The sequence below is a fragment of the Gekko japonicus genome, unplaced genomic scaffold, assembly GCF_001447785.1.
Source record: "Gekko japonicus isolate JY-2015 unplaced genomic scaffold, Gekko_japonicus_V1.1 scaffold1103, whole genome shotgun sequence".
Taxonomy (NCBI): Eukaryota; Metazoa; Chordata; class Lepidosauria; order Squamata; family Gekkonidae; genus Gekko; species Gekko japonicus.
The window spans coordinates 192,818-214,590 of record NW_015163121.1 but is presented as its reverse complement, the minus strand read 5'-3'; the positions used below and the strand labels follow the sequence as shown (position 1 = coordinate 214,590).

Genomic DNA, 21,773 nt, shown 5'->3' with positions numbered 1-21,773 from the left:
CCCTGCCCGGCCCCATACTCAGCTCTTGACTTTGCCGAAGGTGCCGACCCCCAGCGTGTCCCCGAGCACGTAGTGGCCGATCTTCACCCGCCCGTCGTGCTTCTGCGGCTGCTTCTCAGCCATCTTCGCGCCGCTTCACGTCGCCGCCGCCGCCGGCCGGGCCGGACCACAATGCAGCAGGGCCGGGAGGGAAGACGAGACGGGCGGCGACAAGACAGCGCGGGGCGAGCGGGCGGGCGGGCAGGTAAGGGGGTGGCGGGCCGAGGGCACAGCAGGGTAGCCTCCTCTTCTGCCTCCTCTTCCAGCGACGTGGAACCAGGTTAGGGGAAAGCACTCTGCACACGCTCAGGGACTCTCTTTTAATATCTCTAGCCCTCTCCTCTCCTCCCTTAGTATTGATTGAGATCAAGTTTAGAGGCTGAACCTGGACTCCGTTGTGGCTCTGACTTGGCTGTTGAACCGGATTTGCAGTTCTTTTTCACTCGGAATTTTGGACGTTTCTCACACGGTGCTTTTGGGGAGAGGTGAATATCAGATATTTCGATTTGGACCCATGCATGATGGCTATTGGCTGGGGAAGGGTTGAGGGCTGCCCTTCAAGCAAAAATCTGGGGGCTTTTCATATATGATGGATTTGATTTTGAACACTCATTGTCCAGGAAAAGTATTAGTGACATCCAACAGTATTTTCAGGATTTTTTGTTTGAATGTAAATAATTTTGGCAACAGTTAGTATGCTATAATGTGTTTAATGATAATACTTTATTAAAGATTTGTAATTTTTAAAAATAATATTAAAGGTTAAATAATATTTTAAAGAATTTTTTGGGTGGGAGATGGCAGTCACTGCATTCCAGCATTCTTCTCCTGCACTAAAAGACAACAGAGCATTAGACTTAGCATGAGGGTTTCTTCTCATGGAACAGAAGACATTCTGTCTCTCTTGTCTTGATTGGTCCTGTGGAATTCAGAAGTGCTGAGTTTAATCCAATGATTAACTTCTGCTAAGAGAAGGGAGCATTCGATGGAGAAGACACTGATGCTGGGAAATATTGAGGGTAAAAGAAGAAGGGGATGGCAAAGGATGAGATGGTTAGACAGTGTTATCGATGCAACGAACATGAAATTAAGCAAACTCCAGAGCACGATGGAAGACAGGAGGGCCTGGCGTGATGTGGTCCATGGGGTTGCGAAGAGTCGGACTCGACTGTGTGACTGAACAACAGCAACAACTCCCCAGATCTAATCAGACACTCTGACTGCTGCACCACTCTGTCCCTCATTTCTTGAGTTCTCTGTTTTCCAGTATCAATACTCAGCTGGATGGTTCTTGTCTATAAACATTCTTTTTTACTTTTCTTCAACATGCAAGATCATCTGAAGGAAAGTTAAGTTCCCTACTAGATAAATATGAAGAACATAAACTTAGATTCTCTTTCCCAAATTAGCCACACATATAAACTCTTGCATGGCCCCACGCAATGTTCATGACCTTGATCTCCCTTTCAAATGAGCTAGCCCAAACCTTGCCAGTGGGCAGCCAGCTGCAAATTACATTGGGGCCAATTGGCTGCCTATAACCAGCTTTTCTCTGAAGATTTTTTTTTTGGCCCCCCGGAGGGGATTTTTTAATTGCATTTTTTAATAAAATCACTACAAACTATAACAGAAAAAAGATAGGGGACTACATCTAGGGGCAAAGCAAAGATACCCACTAATAACTAAAAACCCAAGAGAGGAGATCTTCTAATCAGCTTAAACATACATCAAATCTTAATCTCGTTAATCCCATTATAAACTGAGTCAAATATTTTTTTTAACTAACTCCCCCCCCCAATCTTAACTGTCATTAGGAAATACCCCAAAGCATCTCATTTCAAAATTTTCAAAGGCACAATTCAGAGTCCTTCAGCCTTCACTTCTCCTTGCCCAGTCTCTTCCACAGCTTATAAGGACTTTTGGGGGCTGCTGCCCCTTTCTCTGAAAGAGAGTCCTCTCTGGAAGATCCCGAGTCCAGCTCGCCACTGGACTTACTGTCATCCCTTCTTTTCCTTCCTCTCCTGGCCCTCCCAGCTGGACTCTTAAAAATTCCCATGCTTTCAGAGCAGTCAATCTTTTCTTTTTTATCCTTGATTTTGAAGGTAACGCATTCTGGAATTAGCCAACTATATCCAATTGAGTTTGTCTGAAGAAAAAGAATTAGATCCTTATATTTCTTTCTCCTTTGTCTTATTTCAAATGGAATGTCTTTTAGTACTCTGATGGCATTCTCCCCAACTCTCAGGGGTGCTCCAGATACTGCTTTCAGGATTGCATCCCTCACATGCCTCTTCGAGAATTTTACTACAATTTCCCCAGGCAGATTATTTTTCTTAATGTATCCTGAATATTACCTATAGGCCACATCCATATCACTTAGCAATAGTTCTGCCTTCATATCTGTCACTGGGGTCAATATTTCACTCATCGTTTACTTCAGATTCTCTCCCTTAGTCTCTGGCATGTCCTGAAAGCGAAGCCTTTTCCATTTGTAATTGTAACAGCTGATCTTCTGTAGAAATTTGCTTCTTCTCCAGTTTTTGTACTTTCTTCACCTTTTGTGCAGTGGCATCCACTTCTTTCACCTTCTCAGCTGTTTGATTCATCATTTTCAAAGTCTCATTTATCTGCGTTTGCTGAGTGGTGATACACTGAGTCATTGTTGTCATCTGCTCTTTGAAGTCATTCATCTGGTCCATCAGAGGGCGCATGGATTCTGCAAAAGTCTTTGCCAGCTCGTTGGTTACTTCCGGTTTTTGGGCTCTCAGTTACTTTCGATTTCAAAAGTTTCTCTTTCTCCGTCCTCTTCCCCGCCATCTTTATCGATTGCTTACTTTCATAATTTTTTAAAAAGTCTCTGAATATGCGCTTAAACGCTCAGACTCGCCTTGGTAAGTACTCCTTGACAGTTTTATTTTTGTTTTCTTCTGCTCCCCCCCCCCTCATTCGCTCAAAAGTTCATGCACATGCTCGCCTTATTTTCTGTTCAATGGGATAGGGTGGGGAGCTTTCTTTTCCCTTTAATCAACTCACGTTCATAATTGGTCTTCCAACCTCGATTACACTCCATTTCTGACGGTCGATCTCCTGCGCTTGCCCCGGTCAGCGTCATTTAAGTCCATTTGGTCTCACAGCACAGAAAACTGTTGGAACGGAGAGGCGCCTCAATTCTCCAGCATTGCGCCGTCGAAGAGGCGACCTCTCGAGAGTTCCATGGCCAGGGTCCCTTCAACCGGGTTCCTGGGGGGATGACGAGCCTGCGCACCCCCTCCTTCGCCTGGAGCGCAGCTTCACCCCCAGGAGGTCCAGGAGGTGAGTCTGCTAGCGCGCCGCCATTAACCGGAACTCCCTTTGAAGATTGACCATGTAGCCCATTCCTACAAATCCATTCAAGTTACTCTCATTGCATTTTGCATGGTTTCAGTTCTGTACTAATTACTTTAGGGAAAAGTAGAGGAAAACAAAAAAAACAAACAAAAAGTCAGCATGGAAGTATCTGAGATCTATACAGATGTATATTCCAAAGGATGAAAAGCTCTCTGAACTAGCTTTACAGGCAACAATTAGTCACAGTTTCAGGCATACTAAGAACCCTTTGATCTGCCCATATAAAAAAAAGACATAGGTCTGTTTTATAGTCTCGGGGGGAAAAAGATTACTTTTAAACCTTCACCCAGTTGCAAATATTATTCATCACTATCATTCTGTGCTCTTCTGAGTCCCTTTGATTTATATGTGCATGAGAGAAAGCGAGGAAGAGAGACAGAAACACCTCCTGAATGCTCCCAATTAGAATCAATGCTGCTCAAACCTGCTATACTTTGCTTGGATCACGTCCATTAATCTATTGCATTTTTTAATAACCTTCACCTACATTACTAAAGGCAGCAAACATGCTTCTCCTCTCCTCCATTCTGCCCTCACAGCAATCCGGTGGAGTCGATTAGGTAGAGAAAGAGTGACCCAAATATAACCCAGTGAGTTTTGTAATTGAGTGGAGACTTAATCCTGACTCTGCCAGCTCTTAGTCCAACACTCTAATCACTAGAACACACTCACTGTCTATACTTTGTACTTCTGCTGCATCTCCTGTCACCTTGCTTTGTCAAAGTTGCTATTCTGTACCACAGAAACAAATTACTATCTGACCCGCTATAACTACAGATATGGCTTTGGCTACACTGGGGGTTCTTACAGGGAATCATACTTTTATTTCAGGGCAAATACAATTATTTCCCATGAATAGTTCCTGAACTGACTAAAATATATGCTAGTCTTGCTTCATTTCTCAGTCAACCTTGCTACTTAATCACACCTTCCTACTTGGTGAAGAAGTGACCGTAGTAGTGCCTATTCACTCTTATGGGTCAGAGGTTAATGAGGTGCAGTAGGACACCATAGAATAAATAGCCACACAGATGCTAGGAGGTGGTGAGGGGAAAAAAGGTCTGCCACAAAATGAAAATTACAACAAAAACCTTCCATTGAGACGCTCAAAAGACAACAGTATTACAAAATGTGTGGGTTAGTTAACAGAGTTCAAGGCCAAAGAGTCAGACACAGCTGACAGCAAATATTCTCTCTCTCTCTCTCTCTCTCTCTCTCTCTCTCTCTCCCTCTCCCCATCTGTCTCCAATATAACTTATTCTCAACTAAATGTGCATGGGATGCAGATTCTCTCTATTAATAGCTTTCTTTCAGCTTCTTGAAGTATACAATGAAGAGATAGTGCAACAATTCAAATGTACAATGGTGCAATAATAATGCATTAAGAGATGTTAACAATGCTGAATCACATTATATCATGTCAAGTGACAGATGAGTGCTATGTTATTTATTGTGGTAAATCCTGCATCCCACCATGAATGGCCATTTCCCTGGTTTTGGACAATACTGCAGTAGAAGTAGCGACTGATGGAAAAAGGGTTGCCAGGCTGTGGTCAGGGATATGGGGTGGGGATTACAATGCTGGCTGCAGTATCATGTCACTTCTGGTTTTAAAAAAGGTGACATGTGGAGTTTCTAGTGATTCCCAAAACTAACCCAGACATGGTAAGGGTGACTTTAGGGATTGTTGGAAACTCTGTGGTAAAACGCCAATGTCAGCAGGGCATCCTCTGCCCTGTATAAAAAGTGTAGAACCTCTGTTGAACTGAAGTACTAACAAAGCTCAATATATATGCTTAGAACGTAGAATTTAATCTGGATTAAATGTGAAAGGCAAATTGGTCTTGCTTCCAAACCTGTCACAGACTCTTTGATTCCCACATTCGAAAAATGATACATCAGAACATACAAGTAATCCACTTAAGAAATAACTAAAAGAAAACAAGATGGTAATATCCAGGATGATGACGAGGAGAGGCAGTGGAGACGGATCAGTCTCTGCAATGTGTTCACATTTGAAAAGTCTTTGTGAAACCTGACAAGACTGCTGGTGATTTCCTTAAAAGTCTTTGTGGCCTCTCTTAAAGGGGCTTTCTGTTGATTCATGTTGATCATGCCTGACAGCTAGCATTTCCGTTAATAATAATCATAAATAAACTGGACAAGGTCACCTGACCTGAAATGAGCATATCTAGAGTGCCATATCCATTACAGCAATGTGTATCCATGACAGCAAATCAGGAAGGGTCCAATGCTCTTGACACCACACATTAAAATGATATCCAAGCAGAAATGCCTTGGGTGGTTCCTGACTATTTTTAAACAATTCACAATGGCAATATTTATACATGAGCAGGGATTAAGAAAAGTGGATCTTTTTCTAAGAGGAAACACTGAACTCCTACTTGTCTGGTCCACAAGTTAATGCTAACAGATTTCCCCTTTGCATCCCAGCTTAATCTTAGCCTTGTGCTGCAGTTATTATCTTCTTTTTATGACCCCATAAATCTGTTGACATGTAAAAGATTGTGCTCCCACCAAATACGGAGTTATGACTTTATTGCTATAGGAGGGAAATGCAAGTAGATAACCTGTGAGGAAGTGGAATGCTTTATTAATTGACAAGTAAATGCTCTGTAAAGGGAAAATAATATTTGCACTGATTTCTAAAACTGTTTTAGAAAAGCACTAAAATATTTAAATGTGATCTCTTACATCTTATAAGGTCATCTGGAAACATACACCATCCATTCAAAATACTGGTCTGCATTAAAAAAAAATAGAGCAACTCAAGCAAAATTAACCATTGACCTTCCCCTTCCTTTGGACTTACACCTTCTTTGCAGAGTTCTGTGAAGACAGGCTTTACACATGGTGCTAAAGGTCGATGGAGTCAAGCTGTATCAGGGTAACAGGGCAACTAATGCCCGAAGTGCTTGTGTGCTGGAAGGGAGCTCAAGGGTCAAGCCATCCAAACACCTGCATTATGCCAGAATTTGATAGAACTAGACCATCTCTGACAGATGCTTATCCAGCTGCTTCTTGAGAACCCTAAATGAAGGGTCTCATACCAGTTGAGGGGAAATGTTTCTAGAGCGTGCCAGGCATCAGAAAGAAAACCAGAGTGTTCTAGCCTACGAAATGGCATAAAGTATGGGAGGAGCACAAAAGCAGAAACTGCACCACGCATTCAACAGAACATGTCTGCTACAGTAATAGAACTGTGGACAAAAGATTATCAGAAGCCATCATGGCTACAAGTAAGCAATCCAGGTAGTTAACTCCTTTCTGGATATGTTCACATTATCAGAAGCCATCATGGCTACAAGTAAACAATCCAAGTAGTTAGCTCCTTTCTGGATATGTTCACGTATCTTGTAAGTTAATCACAACACACAGCGTGGAGTTTCCTATCTCCCGAAATGATAGGAGATTAGGGACTCAGCACAGATGCATATTCCTTCCTTCCACTTGCATACTCCTTATGCTGAGGCTGGACAAGCATTTTACCACACACCATCATCTGATGGGTACATCTGAAGGTATGGAGTACTCGGGGCACAAGTCCTAAGCTGCACACTGAAGCCTCAGCAGGAGCCCTCAAATGCGGCAGTGCACCTCCTGCCTTGGGTGCTCTCTCTTTCTCTCCCGTACAGAGCATAATACTTCAGTCATTTAGTGCCTGGATCCTGCACCGAAGGGAGGCATCCATAAGTCGATTAACTCAAGAGAATAAAATTACCTAGCCATAATGCAGAATGCTAGCAAAAATTTCCTGGGTATTTGGCAGCATTATGCAGATGACCAAGCAACCCTGGGATGAGAAAGCTCCTGTGGTTTATCATCTGTATGTTCTCTAGCGTCTAGATTTGCCAGCACACTAGAAGTAGGAAGTAATCAATCATCCTGTGTTACTCATTGTAAGGGTGGACTAGCATCAACTTTACATGATCTTTTTACCCCTCCCCATAATTCATCCAGAAATTTTGAATTTACAAAAGATCTCTCCATATTCAAGATCTGCCAAATCATATTTCATATTTATAAATTTATTTTTTATAAAATATATACTTATTTTTTATTTTATTTTAGAGCATTTTAACTTGGCTTTATCCAGAACCAGACTGAGTACAGTGAACAGTGTTGAATTTCATCTCTATGCCACACTAAGTCTTCAAAGTATGCTTAAAAAGGTAAAGGTTCCCTTGCTCGAAAGCCAGTCGAATCCGACTCTAGGGTTGCGGTGCTCATCTCCATTTCCAAGCAGAAGAGCTAGCGCTGTCTGAAGACATTTCTGTGGTCATGTGGCCGGCATGACTAAACACCAAGGCGCACGGAACGCTGTTACCTTCCCACCGAAGTGGTACCTATTTATCTACTTGCAATTTCTTGCTTTCAAACTGCTAGGTTGGCAGGAGCTGGAACCAGAGATGGGAGCTCACTCTGTCATGCGGCACCCGGGTCTCGAACTGCTGAACTACTGACCTCCCACAGCCTGCAGTTCAGCGTCTTAACCACTTGAGCCACCGCAGCTCCATAAAGTATGCTTAGGTTTAAACAAATAAACACAAATTAATATTTGGACTGAGGAGGTCTAGGTTTGAATCCATGAATTTAGTGATTTTGGGACTATCATTCTCAGCATAACTGGATTTCCAACCTCCGGGTAGAGCCTGGAGACCTCCTGCTATTACAACTGAACTCCAGACAACCAGGATCAGTTCCTCTGGAGAGAATGGCTGCTTCTGATTCTATGGCATTATACCCCACAGCAAACCCTCCCCTCCCTAAATCCTGCCCTCCCTTGCCTTCATCCCAAATATCCAGGAATTTCCCAACCTGCAGCTGGCAACCCTACAGTATACCCTGTCATAGAGCTGTAAGAATAAAATGGATAATCTCCATATATGCTGCCCAAAACTGCTTGGAGGAACGTGATAAATAAAATAAGTAAGACAGAGTCATTTGGGGGGCGGGGTGTGTGTGAAAAAGCCTCCAATGATCAGAACAAATATAGCTTCTCAAAGGAAGCTGAGCAGTGCTGGCTAGATTGTTCAGCATAATTCAGATGCAGGCAAAACAAAAGGACCCCTTGTTTTACTAAACTGGCTAGAGATACAATTAAGAATAATGATGTTCTGAGAACTGGAGAAATGTGTATGATAAAATATTTTCCTTGTTCTGCTCAACAATGGTCAGAGCTTTCACTTTATGCAAAGAACAGTGAAAGCGACAACAAACCAGTAATTTCCATTGGGAAAGGATAAATTGTCCCTGTAGCAGAATGGACGATAAAAATGCACTTACAAAAGAAATATAATAATCACGGTTTAATTCAAATGTTAGAATAAGCTTCTTTAAGTAAGAGGTCTGCCTAAAGAACAGGTAAACAAGCCTCGGCAGTTGTGGACACGCATTCGTGTTTCTTATTCCAAGACATTATGAGCACAATCCCATCAAATAAAGCATTTTAAGTAACAATAGGAAAGCATTTCAATAAGAAAGCATTTGCTGAAAAGGAATGAATATCAGGGCTTTTTTGGGGAAAAAAGAGGTGCCAGAACTCACAAGAGGGAAATGAAGTTTTCCATCTGTATACTGAAAACTCGTGACCTTTAAAACATTTTAAAAATAATTTTGTTGAAGAGGTTCTGGAATTCCATCCCGGCACATTCCCCCAAGAAAGAAAGCCCTGATAAGAGCATTAATAGAAGGCCAAAGTTAAGCACTTTTATTAAAGGTACAATATGTATTCTTCCAATAAAGAGGCTCTCCTGCTTTTTGCAAACCTAACTTATTCTAGCATTTCTCAATGTTATTCTGTATGCAACAAGGACATACCTGTGTTTGGACGCTTCTTTGGATTTTTGAGACTCCGGCACCGTCCACTGACAGAGCTGCTGTTCTCACTCATAGAGTCTTGTGCAGAGGAAGCACTCCCTGTGGCTTCACTGTCCCTCATCATGCTTTCATACCCACTGCTTCCTCCACTGTGGTAGAACAAGGCTGTTTTCCCCATGGCAGGGGGCAGTTCCCCACTCAGGACACTGCTGTTGTCACTCCCGTGACCACTGCTGCAACGGTGAGGCTTTCTAGGTGGCGTGATCTTGCTGTAAGGTGAAGGCAGCAGGTGAACAGGCGGCTTCTCGTCTCCATGGATCCCACCACGTTCATCAGTATCTGAGTTCCTGCGCAACTGCAAGCCTCTGGGGCCTGTGCTTCCTTGCAGGAGTTCTGAAATCCTTCCATTGACAGCTCGGAGGGGCAGTTTTGAAGAGAGTCCAGAGCCCCTGTTCCTGCTGAGGGACTGAGTTGACCAGGACATGTTCTTCCCATTTGAAGGCAAACTTGCACTCTGCCCCACAGACTGAGGAAGGGACTTGGTAGAAAAGCTAAGTGTTTTGGTAGTTGAGGCAGCCAGGCTTCGGGCCTTTGGACTGGCTAAAAGGAGCTTACTTACTGCAGAGATCTTTGACTGACTGGCCTTTGGTGAGGCACCTGCAGACTGAGAAACGCCTGAGTTTGTTGGCGAGGACATCACACTACGGCTGAGGTTCCGTCCAGCTCTGGGCATTGTGGTGTCTTTCCCAGGACTCATCTTGGAGCTGACAGATGACAGACTCTCTGCCCTTTCTAATGACAGGCACTCATAGTGGCTCCCACTAGACCTTCCCAGGGAATTGGTTCTGCTAGCCAGCTGTTCCAGTTTGGCGCTAAAGAGCTTACTGCTACTGTTGCTACTACTCTCTGTACCGGAACCCTTTTGTTTTCCATTCAGTTCATCAGGAAAACAAGGCAGAAAAGACGCTGGTTGGTTGGAAGGGCTTCCCATGCTACTACTGCAAGCACTGTGCTGAGGGCTGGCCCTATTCTTCTGATCCAAGCTAGATTTTCTCACGGGAGGCAATGGTGGTGTTCCTTTCGGACGTGTCAGGATACAGTGCTTGGGGGAAGCGATCCTTTGTTCCAGGCTAGCTTTCAATGACGGGGAGCTCATGGTCTTGCTCTCCTCAAGAAATTGATAGGGAACCCCCTCCAGTTCCTCTGGCTTGCTGCCCTTCTGGAACCCCCGTGGGAGGCTGCCGCTCTTCACGTTCTCAGTGGAATTAAATGGACTGTGGACCGCAGAATTTTGCAGTCCTGTTTCACACCCATCTACGACCCTCTTCAGAGTTTCAGACCCTGGGGAGCTAGAGATCTCCCCACTGCTGCTACTGAACCTGTCTTCTGAGTTCTGTTTCTTATTCTGCTCAGGTACAGCTTCAGACTTGGGCCCAGCAGCCGCACCACTGTTTTCTTTCCTTACATTGTCCTCTCTCTTTAGCCAAGGATCATCAAATTTTATTTCTTTTCTTACACTGGATTCTTTCACCTCTTGTGGCTGTGACGTTTTTGCTTGCAAAGGCGCTATTGATACGGTCTCATGAGTTTCTTGAGCCTTAAAGGGATTAACGGCAATACATGGATATACAGTGATGTTGGTCTTCATTGGAATGAAGCCTTCACAACTGCTTAGGCTTGTGGTATTTGAGACAGTGACTGTGGTTTTTCCCAATGCTGATATTTTGCAGCCTTTGATGGGTGACATTTTATTAAGACTTTCCTCAACCCCTTCTGGAAGTACAAACATATTCTCAGTCACTGGTTTTTCCTTATCACTTGTACAGGCCATGCTGCTATTCTGTACAGTTCTTGCAAGCTCAGACACAGGGGCTTCTGCCATTGCTTCCCCATGACCATAGCATGCCTGTGCTATGAAACTGTGGCATGATTGTTCTCCGTCACTGCCAGTGCTCATTTCACTTAGCCATGAGCTAATAGATGAGCGCCGGCTTTCAGCCTCTTCAGCTTTCTCATCCAATCCCATTTTTGGAAGAGGCAGAAACTGGGTGATGCTGACCTCCGAAACAGGAGCCGTACTGGCGTAGCATTCCAGATCTTCACTAATGCTGCTTATAATGCTAACTGGCCTAGATCCAGAGGCCAAAGCCTGCACAGAGCAGTCACTGTTAAAGCTGATAATACTTGTTGGCCGCCCATTCTCCAGCACCCCACTAATGGTCAGCTCTTCAACCAGAGTGAATACCAGCTCATCCTCCCCATTCAGTTCTAATGGTTGCTGCACTGTGAACATGGTGGTGCTCAAAATCTCTTTCTTTGATTTGGGAGAAAGAGACTGTAGCTTCTGTTCATCCTCATCCATTGACTCTCCAAAATCGCCACTGCTGGCAGACACTGACTTTTTTATAATCTGAGGGCTCATTCCAATGGGAGGAGTACGGATCTCTGGCTGCATCAGAGATTCACTGGACACCATTCCGGAGTCCTTACTTAGTGATGATGGCGGAGGTGCAGGGTTGGGTAATACCCCTTTCTGGGTATAAACTTTGCACCTCTGAGAAGGAGAGGTTGGTGGCTTGTACTCAGATGTCTTGGAAAGACTTGCAATGCCAAGCCGTGGTGAACCTATGGGCCTAGGCTTGCCTTCTACAAAGCCACAGGTGTTAAGACTTTCTCGGCTGCTTTGCAAGTCTGCACAGTATCCCTGTTGGGAAGAGGAAATCTGGCTACTAGGACTGCCTGTCACACTTCTAGGAGAGGAAGGAGTGGAAGTATCATGAAGTACTCCAGTGTGAACAGGAGAGTGACTTCCCTGAATTTTGCTGGCTGTGGCATTGAGATTTTCCCTGACCTCTTTATCAGGATGTTGACAGTCTGTGATATCATCTTCCCTGTCCGGCTCTGACACATGAGTGGACTCTGCCACTTGGCTAGACAAAGGGCACTTAGTCATTTGGTCTGAGCTAAACTGAACAGGGAGTTCTTCGAAAGGAAATTTCTCTGTCTCTTCACTGCCATCAATGCAGTCTAACCTCTCCTGCAGTTCTGCAAAGGTATTGCACTTCAAACAGTCTCTCTCAGAGGTGCTGGAGACTGTTTCACCCATTTCCTCCAACTTGCCTTCATTTTTGGTTTTCTGAAGGACAGGAACTATAGGGACAAAATCAGGGGGGCCTTCATTATCTGTCAGTTCCTTGTCAGACAGGGCTGTGCCATTGGGCCCAACATAAATTACCGTGTCACATGACTGTTCACTGCTAGAAGAATAATCTGGATCACTTGACAAGTGAAGAATAGGGAAGTCTGGATCAACCACATTTCGAGAATGGAAAGGTCTCAGCTGGGTTGGCCTCCGCATTCTCCCCTCTTCACAAGAACTTTCTCCTCCAGAAGAGCTTGATGTGTACTATGAATGGAAAGACAAATTAGATGTTAGTTTCGCAGCTGGAATGCAATCCTAATGGGCACTCAATAGCAGTGATGTATGTGGTGGCTACTGAAAATGTCTCACACTGGAGGCTGTTCCACTGCATGCATCCATTCAACATGAATCTGGTGGCTTTCTACATACTAGTGGTTTGTGGTGGGATTGAGAAAATCACCAAGCCCACATGACAAGCAGTTGCAAAAGACTGCACTAGCATTTTAAGCAGCTGCAATGGTTTTAAAGCAACTGCCACATCTGTCTGCTTGTTCCTGTAAGCTGGGACTCAACAGCATCACAGTGGATAAAAACGCATTCTAAAGTATATTGTTCTATCATACATTTTAACTGTACAAATTGTTTTACTCCTTTGTAGCACATGCCCTACAAAGTGGGCCCATATTATTTCCATTTCACAGATAAAAACTGAAGCTGACTGGTAGCGACTTCTGCAAGGCAACACTGTCCTTGGTCAGTGCAGGTCTCACAGATGATATTCACTGTCAATTCACTTACCTATCTGTCTACCTTGGATTTACACGGTCCCTCAATAGTATTTATGCTTGAATAAAATAATAAGTGGTGCAGTGCCTACAGAATTTCAAAGCTGTGCAATAATATATGTAAGAAAAGTCTCTCAGGCTGGAATCCTAAGCGTAGTTGCTAAGAACTACTGAATTTGGGAGACCCACGTTTGACTAGACACCCCTATGTGTGTTTATGGGGTACATCTGATTTAGATCCTGTCCCCGTTGACAATTATAACAATCTAGGGAAAAGGCCCGTTGTGGAAAGAAATACAACGGCCTCTAGAAAGAGGCTCTGGGCGGGTGCCCCAGCCTTGGACACTCAGTGTCAATTTGCTGTGGCGACCTCAGCAGGGTATAATGACACTGAGTCCACCATTTTCTCCAGAGGAACTGATCTCTGCTACCTAAAGAACAGTTGTAATTTTGAGTGATCTCCAGCCCTCGCCTGGAGATTGGCAACAATGGTTCCCCAGAAGGGAATAGTTGGTTCGGAGGGTGGAGTCTATGGCTTGTACCTGTCCGAGGTCCCACGCCTCCTGAAACTTCACCCTCTCCAGGCTCCATCCCTCACATCTCCAGGAATTTCCCACCTGGAGTTGGCAACCTTATCTCCTTCCCAGACAATCATCAACCTACCTTTATTTCCCCCTCACTCTTCAGCTTTCCACCCCCCCACACACCTGCAGCCTCTCCCATGCTCGGAAGCCCTGACTACTACGTCACATTGGCTGTCATATGGGGGCCACCTCAACAGCATATAAGGATACAGAGCCCACCATTTTCTCCAGGGGAACTGATCTCTGCCATCTGGAAAGCAGTTGTAATTCTGAGTGATCTCCAGCCCTCATCTGGAGATTGGACACATTTTACCTCAGAAGAGCAAACTGTTTAGAATGTTAGAGGCAAAAGCCAATCAAGTCTCATACGCAAACGACCTCTGTGTTCTGAGGCAGAGGCCAATGAGGCTGCATATGCAAATAGCCTCTGTGTTCTGACTGGCTATGGGGGGGTAAGAGGATTAGCAAAATGTTTAGAATGTTGGAGGCAGGACTCAGGCAAAGCAGCCAGTGGATAGGGAGACCCTCTGAATGACAGATCAGAGAGCGAACTGATTTTGGAGCCTGTGGAATGTTATAGAGAAGTGCCACCACCATTCGGCTTTTATTTATAAGGGAGATGCTTTTCAAAGCCTGAGCTTACAATCACACTAAATGCTTTCCTTGTCTATAGTGGTGATACTTCAGAAGACATTGTTTAGGGACTGAAGCCTAATACTCACCAAGGCTTATGTGTAAGCTGAGACACACACATTAAAGTGAGAAGCACTCCTCATTGTTAGGCTGTGATATAAACTCACTCATTTGGAAATATATTCCATTGAAATTAATCTCTTTGATCGTCCATCTCCACCCTCAGGTATTCTCAATTCTGTTCTTGCATAATATTCTATCAACTGGCTGCAATCCTGAGGACACTTTCCTGAGAGTAAGCTCCACTACTTCTGAACAGGCCTGCTTAATATTGGTCTATAATTCATATACTAAAACAATGGCTGAAGACCTACTTCTGTCTCCTGGCTTCTTCTCATTCCTGATAATCTGCTCCTCAATTCCCCCATCTTTTTGTATTACACTCCTGTAAAAAATGATCTGTCTCTTTCATATTGTGGGCAGTCTTTCTTGTCAACAAAAAAACAGTTTTTAAAACTCAGTATAAATTATTATTACATATTAAACTGGCTCACACTGAGTCAGACCACTGGTATTTTCTAACCAGCAGTAGCTCTCCAGGGTCTAAGGAGGTGCAAGGTCTTCCCTGAAAAGTATAACCTGAGATCCTTTTAACTGGAAATGGTGAGGACTGAATTTGAGATCTACATATGCTTTACTACTGATTGCTGTACTTTTTCTATAGTTAAGAAGTGTTTCCTGACATTAAATTTAAACCCACTTTGCTACAGTTTGGACTCATGGTTTCCTGCCCCGACTTCCAAGAGCCCAGAGGATCATTTTATGTATTAACATACAACCCTGCTTTCAAGGCAGCTTGCAAGCTACTAAAACAACATCCTGTGAAAGAACATGATATCAAAATCTGAACAATTCAACGTAAATCACTAAAACAGTAATCATAAAAGACCATCACCTGTATGGTTGCCATTTCCCCAATGTGGCCAGGGGATTCCCTGATTTTGGAGCCCCCAATCCACCATGGCACAGCTGGCTGGTGGGGGAAGCCCCACCCCCAAGAACCCTCTTCCTGGTGCCAGCAGTGCCAGCATGATGATGTCACCCAGGAGTGAGGTCGATGCTCTAGGTTTTGGGCAAAACTCTATGGTTTTGAGGTCCAAAACACCATAGAGTTTTGCCTAAAACCTAGGGTGTCACCCCCAATGGTGGAAATGCAATTATTTAACTTCTGGGTGACGTCATCATGGCATGTGCACTTTGCACGCGCACCAGAAGAAGTACAGGGAGGATTGGGAGTCCCCCTGCTGGCAGCCAGGTAGGATCTGGCAACCCTAATCACCTGGCTCAATGAAGGAGTCTACAAAATAAAATTGTCCAGAGCAGGAATAGGGTGAGCAAGACTAGGAAGAGCCACCACTGAAAAAGCCCTTCCTCTGCTGACACAGATTTAGCTTTTGCACATGACAGAACATGGAGCAAAGCAGCTCTGGAGAATCACAGTGGCAGGACATGAATGTATTAATGCAATTTCATTCTGAGTCCTAGGAAACTTGTAAAGCAGCCATAGGTAAAGGTAAAGGTTCCCTTGCTCGAAAGCCAGTCGAATCCTACTCTAGGGTTGCGGTGCTCATCTCCGTTTCAAAGCCGAAGAGCCAGCGCTGTCCGAAGACGTTTCCGTGGTCATGTGGCCGGCATGACTAAACACCAAGGCGCACGGAACGCTGTTACCATGTGGGACTGCTAATTTGTCCTGAGAAGTAGTACTGGGGTGGCGAGTATTTAACTCTTTCCCCTTGCACTATTTCCCCAATCTAAACTTCCCCTCCTGAAGCTACTATTGACTCAAGGGTGAGGAGGTTATCTGTACCTATTTTTAACCAGGTAGACCAAATAGCAGCTGCGGGAGGGGAGAGAACTAGATGGGAAAAACAGCACCTGTGGCTTCTCCAGTGGCACTTCACAACCAAATTAGCAGGCCTGTGCAGCTGCTTTGGAGTAAAAAAAGAAAAACCTGCAGGAGATGAAGATCCTTGTCACAGAGCACCAACGTCATGTCTAGTTTGGGCCCAAATATAGGAGTCTGCATGAGAAGCAGTAGTTCTTTACAAATTCCATACAGACAGCTACAACTCCTTCTATAAGGGAAACACAATGGGTTGGGTGCCACAGATCCATTCCACTAATAGTGGCACTTCCCCTGGTAAATGGAAGGCTTTTGGTGCTGCTGGAAAACATTGCTGGTATCCATAGAACCCAACCCAAATTGCTGGACCAAATATTTGTTCTGTCAGAACATTTAAGCATTCAATTTAATCACAACACTGAGAAGCAGGCCCAGTAAAGGCTATCCGCAGGACTACTTGGTATCTCATTCTATCTCAGAAATGTGGATTTATTTTAAAAAATAACATGAGCTCAGAGGAAAATACCCAGACTCTCAAATTTCATTTTCATTTCCTAGCTGATAGATCAGATTAGCTTCAAATGTGTTGTCTGAGTTAATGAACAGGAGATTAAGCACTGTCCTGACCTAGTGTTAACAGAAGAAGTTTGAGCTAGCTGAAAGAATTAGGAGGGAAAGACTGGAAGAATTAACTTTGAAGTCACACACTGGAGCCTGTTCTACTGCAGAGATTTCCTTCTGTGAACAGATTGTTGTGCAGTGATATTTCTGAAATCTGTTAATTGATCTCAGCTCACATTTAATAATCCTCAGGTCACCAGTGTGAATGATGATAATAAATTACATTTAATTTCAACCAGAGAGATATCCTAAGAAAGCAACTACAGGAGGGTTTGAACTCTCTGCCTGCATCTGCGAGTGACATAAACACTAAATCACTCATTCAAACATTAAACACAGGATTTCCCCCAAACTCTTAGGTGTACTGCCACTCACTCAGAAATTATGAATATTGATGCTGCTCCCTTCCCTGCTTGGCTAAGATCTCTGGCTGATCCGCTCCCACCAGTGCAAGACAACAAAAGAGTTTCCCCCTTCCCTTACCTTAGTTTTCTTTTTCTTCATTCTTAAAACCCTGGATGCAATCTGGATTGTGGAAAGTGTTTCAGCATAGTTCCCTGCAGCTGCCGAAATGTGAGCTATCATGGTGGTACGGCAGTTCATGTTCCCAAGGGACTCCCGGAGCAACATGGTCAGCTTGCTGTCTCTGCAAAATAAAAAGAATTAAGGGTACATTAGTGAGCCGTGTTTCACTTTGACTGTCGAGATGCGACTCCAGGTCTCAGCAAGATTCCTTCCCTTTTTAATGGAATACTAATTAGCATTGTTCTTTGGGCTTCTGTGCCTTACATCTGCAGCTGAACAAGCTGGAAAACCCTTGTGCTGAAATTAAAGTCTCTCCCTTTTACGGCTTTTCTATCTGTCTTATTTTCCTGGCTAATTCCAGCAGTGGTATTGCTTTGAGGGGTGGATTCTCAACCCAGGCGGCTAACCAGAGTTTGTTTTCTCACCAGCTTTTGTACTCAAAGGCAAAGGCACAGAAGGATCCAACCTTAAGAGACAGCCCTGGCTTCACCTCTGCTCATTCTTTCTAATGACTGAAGATGGGATTACTTTGTGTCATTTTCTTTTCCTGTCACTCACTGTGTCACTGAATGGACTCAGTATTAAAATTCTAATAGTCTGCTGCTACCTCCTCTTCTCTTGCACTCCCAATGATTGTAATGAGACCTGGAAATGGTATTGCATGACAATTGCTTTCGCAATGAAGAAACTGTACAAACGTATCCCATTAATGCAGCCAGCTTGTTACCGTGAACAGTGGTGCGCTGTCAAAATTTCAGCAAAAGGCATCCTTTAAAAGATACCCTTCCTCCTGTCAGCACTGCACTAGACGGTTCGGGAGTAAGAGACTCCTCATACATGTACACTACAGTACTGGTGGGGGAAACAAAAAGTGTTATTAACAAGGGCACAATACACTGGGAACTTGTGGGCCCCACTGGAACGGATGAAAAAATGTACAAGAGGAAATGTACAGCCGCATTAGAAATCTATCATTAAGATCCCATTCTTGGAATCTCAGAGTGGCTCCCATGAAGTTGCAGTTATTGTCGTGACTCATAACTGACTCTTCTTGGGGCGGGGGGGGGGGGGGGGAAGGACGCCATCTCTCCTGTCTCCATCTCTGACACATGGGTGGGGATTATCAGGGCTCCAGCACTGTCATGATCCTCTCCCCCCACAGCACAGGGACAGGGAGGAGATGCACGCAGTTATGTGTTTAGGTTACTACTCCACCTGCAACTGCAGCTCTCAGGTCATCACTGAAAAGGTTACATTTTTACAGTTTCAACTGACAGCAACTTTTCCTGGCCGGTTCACAGGGGATTTGGGGAATAATCCTGAAATGTGCAAAGTGCCTGGAAGGACAGATTCTGAAGCACAACTTAGCACCCTTCCCTCCACCCCATACTAGGCTGCTGCATTTTCTGCTGTCTACACAAAAGACACCTAAACAGGTGCAGCGAAATATCTTGGAAGATTGCCTCTTATAAGGACAGAGTGCTGATGGAAAAAGGTTCCATAACAAGAACTGGACACATACTATCCTTCGTTCATCCATCCATTTTTATCTTGTACTTCCTCCAAGAAATTCTGGGCAGCATAGATGGTTCTTCTTCTCTATTATCCTCAAAACACCTTGTGAGGTAGGTTAGCCTGAGAGAGTGACTAGTCCAATGTTACCCAATGATGTGGGGATTTTAACCTGGGTTTTCCATACTCCTCGTCTAACCCTCTAACCACTGTATTATACTCTCAAACACTCTCAAATCCATGTACACTAATACATAAAGCACAGAAGGACCATGGTGTACCTTGATGTTCTATCAACTTTATATGGTCTAAGAAAATGCTTTTGCCAGTACATTACACAGGACAGTAAAACAGCCAGGTCTAAACAGGTAGTTAGTCAACAAATGAACTCTACAAATGTTGTATGTTCCTACCAAATGTATATAAGCCTTGTTCCCAAGGTGTGACCTTTAATAGCTGTTGAGTAGCATTCTGATCAATACCTTGAGTAGCATTCTGATCAAACCTTCCTGCAGTCACAGGACTACTATCCCAATCACTAAGGCATGGCTGCAGGGACACCACTTGATGATTGTATAAAAGTCAAAAGATGCTTCATTTCAAGCAGGATGACTGTCTAGTCACTTTCAATTTGGTTGTCTTTGGAACCCTAATTCAGGGACTTGACAATCTTACTTTTAAGTATTGGCCCTGTGGGGACTTTTGATATAAATGCTATTGCGCTTTGAAGCTCCTTGAGGCTCTCCTTAAATGTGTATTGGTACATATACATGTTATATTGAAAAATATAGATTGAATGTTGTGACGACCCCTTATCTGGGGAGGCCTGGTTTCACTTTAAAGTGTTCTTTTTATTTTGTTCAACTGGGTAGGTTAGGCTGCCACCAGGAAATTTTAGGCTTTCCAAACCTTTATACTTTCTTTTGGCTATCACTGGATAGGTAGGTCAAGGTTTTAAGTCTCATGAGGGTCTATGTGTTTCCTGAGAAATTATTTCTTTCAGAGCTGGCAGACTTAAATAAAAGATTTATTGAAACAGTTCATAGATTAAGTGTAGAACAATGTAACCAGTAATGTGAATAATTTTAACAATTTTGTTGTGTCTCACACAAGATCTGCTCCCTTTCTGACAGGGATTTTTCAAGTAACTTTGTAACTCATTACTCAGGGTCATATACATTTCCTATTTCACTCCAGTCTGTCACTCAGACTTTCATTTAACTTTTGTTTTCTTATACATTCAACTTTTCTTCATACACAGAACTTAACTCTTGTATCACACACAAGACTGTCTCTCTCCCCCAGACCTCAGAACGAACTCCCTTAACCCTTGTCTTTATCAACTGTCAAACCTCTAACTGTCACTCCTGAAGGACATACCCATTCATCCACTCAGAAACACTTTCCAAAACCCCTCCCCCTCTCTGTCAATCACCAATCACACCACTCTTGTCTCTTCAAGCACTCTAGTCCATCACACAGCCATGCAACCAAACTTTTAAAGAGACACACACACATATAAAACAAGGAATCATTACAAATGTTGTAATAGAAATTCATTGTATATTATACTGACAGTAAAATAATTACTATTGTATAGAGACTTTATAAGTTACTTTGCAGGGTGTTTATTTTGCTATGACATTGCTAAGGCAGCCCCATCTAGTGTACATTAGATTAATCTAACCTGCAAATGATCAGGGCATAGATTACCACGGACAGATCACACTTTTAAAGAAATGGCCACCGCTGGTATATCAAATGAAGCTGGTAAAAGATGCTATATGTCATGGAGGAGACCTGAACATCCAGTCTTGTCAATACTTCCCTTAACATAGATAATTGCCTTCAGGTATGAAAGCATCCTTTACAGATATCTGCTAAAGAAAACAGACAATGTTAAAGTGAAGCTACAGGAAAATATTAATCAGTCTCTTCTGAGTATTTCTTACTATTTTGGGGCACAGTACTGGAACAAGGATTCCTGAATATATGATCCATTCCAATTAAGAATGAGGCAGAAGCCTTTTTTAATTTCAGTACACTTCTCCCTGACTTGGATAGCCCAGGCTAGCCTAATCTTGTCAGATCTTGGAAGCTAAGCAGGGTTTGTCTTGGTTAGTATTTGGATAGGAGAACACCAAGAAAGTCCAGGGTGGTGACACAGAGCCAGGCAATGGCAAACTACCTCTGAATGTACCTTGCCTTGAAAAACCCATGGGGTCACCATACGTCAACTGTGAGATACAGGATACATTCTATGTTGGCCTGATTAATTTCTGCTGATATGATTATAAGTGCATTAGTTACATTTCTTTTAGATTAGATTTATGTATCACGGTTACCGTGGTTTTTAATAGTTTTATATTTATGATGGAAACATGGTGTAAGATGGTTGCTTTGCAATGGAAGGGGCAATGGATGGACATTTTTAAATTATGTGTATTTTATCATTTATGAATTAGTAAAGGTTGAATGACTGTGTGCAGATATAGTACAGAACCAAAACATTATTTCCAAACACTTGATGGTTTACATTTTTCTTAGTCACTGAAGATATTCATCTACAACAAGAATTACTGCTTCCCAAAATGGATCCCATCAGCTTCCCATCATGGATCCCACTGCTTCTTCAGGTACCCCATTGCTTCCCAAAGTAGATCCCATTCTTCTCATACAACACATCTACTGAATGTTTCTCCATAAAGTTCAAGTTTTATCTTTTATTCTGTGCTGATTCTTCTAGTTCTCAGCTTCCTGTGGGCAGAGCTATTCAATCCCACTGCAATATACGATTTTTT

The 21,773-nt window shown here is 43.4% G+C and overlaps 1 protein-coding gene across 1 annotated transcript in view; it reads right to left on the bottom strand.

Annotated features, from left to right (window-relative positions):
• The window catches only part of KIF26B (kinesin family member 26B), a 192,906-nt gene that overhangs the window by 23,714 nt on the left and 147,419 nt on the right, over nucleotides 1–21,773 (bottom strand). The window contains exons 7-8 of the mRNA XM_015406871.1: nucleotides 17,419–17,581; nucleotides 9,268–12,673 (exon numbers count right to left, since the gene is read on the bottom strand). Of these exons, the coding sequence (XP_015262357.1) occupies nucleotides 9,268–12,673; nucleotides 17,419–17,581 (3,569 nt within the window). The remainder of the gene's footprint in view (nucleotides 1–9,267; nucleotides 12,674–17,418; nucleotides 17,582–21,773) is intronic.